The 3,106-nt window shown below is 40.3% G+C and overlaps 1 protein-coding gene across 1 annotated transcript; it reads left to right on the top strand.

The window, feature by feature from the left end:
- Positions 1–1,170: 1,170 nt before the first annotated feature.
- LOC118914498 (olfactory receptor 10A5-like) lies at positions 1,171–2,635 on the top strand. Its single transcript, XM_036889486.2, has one exon. It carries the CDS (start codon positions 1,244–1,246, stop codon positions 2,195–2,197), a length of 954 nt encoding a protein of 317 aa, XP_036745381.1. The 5' UTR covers positions 1,171–1,243; the 3' UTR covers positions 2,198–2,635.
- Positions 2,636–3,106: the final 471 nt, after the last annotated feature.

A 3,106-nucleotide genomic window follows, 5' to 3' on the forward strand; every position in this document is an offset into this window, starting at 1 on the left:
ATTGTGATTAATTGCAGTTGATTACATAATATCTCCTCCAGTGGATTCTAAGCCTTGGTGTACAGTCATCATATCACCAGTACCCTGGTAGAAGTGAAATAAATGTTGAATTTTTTCATGATTATCTAAGATTCTGTCTTTTATTTTATGTAGTCCAGGTTACTTATTTATTTATGAATGTTTTCCTTTCTGCATTCATGCTGATGTTCCCCATATTTTTTTTATTAAGGTATCATTGATATACACTCTTATGGAGGTTTCACAAGAAAAACAATGTGGTTATTACATTCACCCTTATGATGTTCCCCATGTTTTTCTAATATTTTTGGGGAATTCTGTTTCTCTATTTTTTTTTTTTTTGGTCTTTTCTTGAAAGAGTAGTTGGAATTTCCTGGGACACATTCACTGTTTCTGTAGCTGAGGCACAATATTCTGATCATATCTTAGTCCTGAGGGCTAGTGGCTCTAATGGGTCGTGATCATCAGTTGTCAGTCGTAGCTTTGCTGGACTGAAGAGGAAACTCCTAAGGCTGTTACTTCATATCTGTTTGGGCAAGAGCAAATTATTATTATATATTTTGAAGTAGTTTGCAGTTCTCATATCAAGAGGGGAATAAAAAGTTCATTAAAACAACCACATCTCTCAAGTACTCTTCCCATTCTTCTGGTTGTTTTTCTTATTCCTACTTTGAATCACCATAAAACAAAATATGATATAATTCATTTTCTCCACTGGATACCTCTCAGTTGTTTCAGTGCAATCCCTAAACGTGTAGAAATGGCAAATGCTAATTTTGGCAACAGGTTGAAAAGGTGAACACAATGAATCTTTGAAGAAGGGAGATATAAAATTGAAATAAATGGAAATTTTCTGCAGTTTTTCTGTCTGGTTCCTTGCCTCTGGACCCCTTTCACTTAAGCCCACCTCAAAGTTGTTAAGTGTGCTTAGAAAATGGATGCAAGTAGATATGATCCAACATGTTTTAGCAAATATAGAAATAAAGTGGAAAATGTGTCATGAAAGAGAAGGAGAAGGGAGCAATGAGCAATTGTGCCTTTCAGAAATCAGACTCAGGCCATTCTTCCTGTCTTTATTCTTTAACAACAAAAAGCCCTTCCTCTTCCAAATGAGATCCTAACTTTACCTCTTTCCCTTACAGTAAGGAGTCTGAAAAACAAATCCAGAATCTAACTCTTCCAATCAAATCTCCATGACCACAGCTGGTGATCCATTCCTATCTCCATGGCTAGAGGAAACCTGACAAGAGTTAGTGAGTTTGTCCTCATGAGCTTCTCATCCCTTCCTACCGAAATACAGTCGTTACTCTTCCTGACGTTTCTCATCATCTACCTGGTCACCCTGATGGGAAACAGCCTCATCATTCTGATTACCTTAGCTGACCCCACGCTGCATAGTCCCATGTACTTCTTCCTCAGGAACTTGTCCTTCCTGGAGATCGGCTTCAACCTCGTCATTGTGCCCAAGATGCTGGGGACCTTGATCGTCCAGGACACAACCATCTCCTTCCGTGGCTGTGCCACTCAGATGTATTTCTTCTTCTTCTTTGGAGCTGCTGAATGTTCCCTCCTGGCCACCATGGCATACGACCGCTACGTAGCCATCTGCTATCCCTTGCACTACCCCGTGATCATGAACCAAAGGACACGTGCCAAACTGGCTTTTGCTGCTTGGTTTCCAGGCTTTCCTGTAGCTACTGTGCAGACCACATGGCTCTTCAGCTTTCCATTCTGTGGTGCCAACAAGGTGAACCACTTTTTCTGTGACAGCCCACCTGTGCTGAGGCTGGTGTGTGCAGACACTGCACTGTTTGAGATCTATGCGGTGGTTGGATCCATTATATTCATCATGATACCATGTTTGCTGATCCTGTGTTCCTACACTCGCATTGCTGGTGCCATTCTCAAGATTCCATCAGCTAAAGGGAAGCAGAAAGCCTTCTCTACCTGCTCCTCCCACCTCCTTGTTGTCTCCCTTTTCTACGTATCTTCAAGCCTCACTTATGCCCGGCCTAAGTCCAATAATTCTCCTGAGAGCAAGAAGCTGCTGTCATTGTCCTACACTGTTGTGACCCCCATGTTGAACCCCATTATCTATAGCCTGAGAAATAATGAGGTGAAGAATGCTATCGGCCGGACCTTCCGCAAGTTCGTAGGCCTCAGAAACTGCATCCTGTAGCCCTTTAAGAGACAAGATCAAAGTTTATGGAATGAGGAACAATCAGTTTCATGTTTGTGATTCTTCTCTGCTTCTCCTCCCATGTATACTGAGCTGACAGCCAGCTGCTGAAATGACTACTGAAATGCTGAAATGAGCTCAGAGAGATAATAACACAGAGGTAGTTTGGACTTATCTCTACCATCTGCCAAATCCTCTGCATGCCTATTGTAGGCTTAAGTTCTTTTTCTTATTGGCTCACTGGTGTTCTGGAACATCTGTGGCCAATGCATTCCAAGTATTAACTTTGTTAGTGTTCTCCAATGTGCCACACATTGTTCACAGTATGAGCCTGCTCGTTATGTGAATTTGGGGACACAACAGTCATCCTGGCATTTTATCTTATTTTGGATTAAGTCTGACACCATTCAATCCAAAACAAACAATAAACAAACATAATTCTTCCAGTACATAATACATGTCATTCATTCATTTTATTTTGTATGCTGCTCTGGCAGGCTGGGTTGGATCTCAAGTTTGTTGTTATGCAATGTGGATACAGGACCAGCCATCCCCTTTATATTCCTTTATAAGCCCAGTGACATTAATCAACTCCATTCTATGCTGATTATACCAGGTAGAATGATGTGAATTTTCAATTCTCTCGCAATTTCATCTTCAGGCTATTAGATCTTGTTGTAGTAATTTCAAAATTCCTCAAGTGTGAGTTCAATCATGGTGTTGCTTTCTTCAAGGGTTAAAAGGAATCATAGGTTACTCCAATATGGTCTTTCTTTAACAACTCTGTATGTTTTATTACAATAAAATGTTGTATTTGTTGATATGAAGGTCGAAACACCATAAAGCCCAATTGCTGCTCTCTGAAGTTTGTAATTTCATGACCAATAGAAATTAAGAAAGAAAAATTTG

The sequence above is a fragment of the Manis pentadactyla genome, chromosome 9 (assembly GCF_030020395.1).
Source record: "Manis pentadactyla isolate mManPen7 chromosome 9, mManPen7.hap1, whole genome shotgun sequence".
NCBI classification, from domain to species: domain Eukaryota; kingdom Metazoa; phylum Chordata; class Mammalia; order Pholidota; family Manidae; genus Manis; species Manis pentadactyla.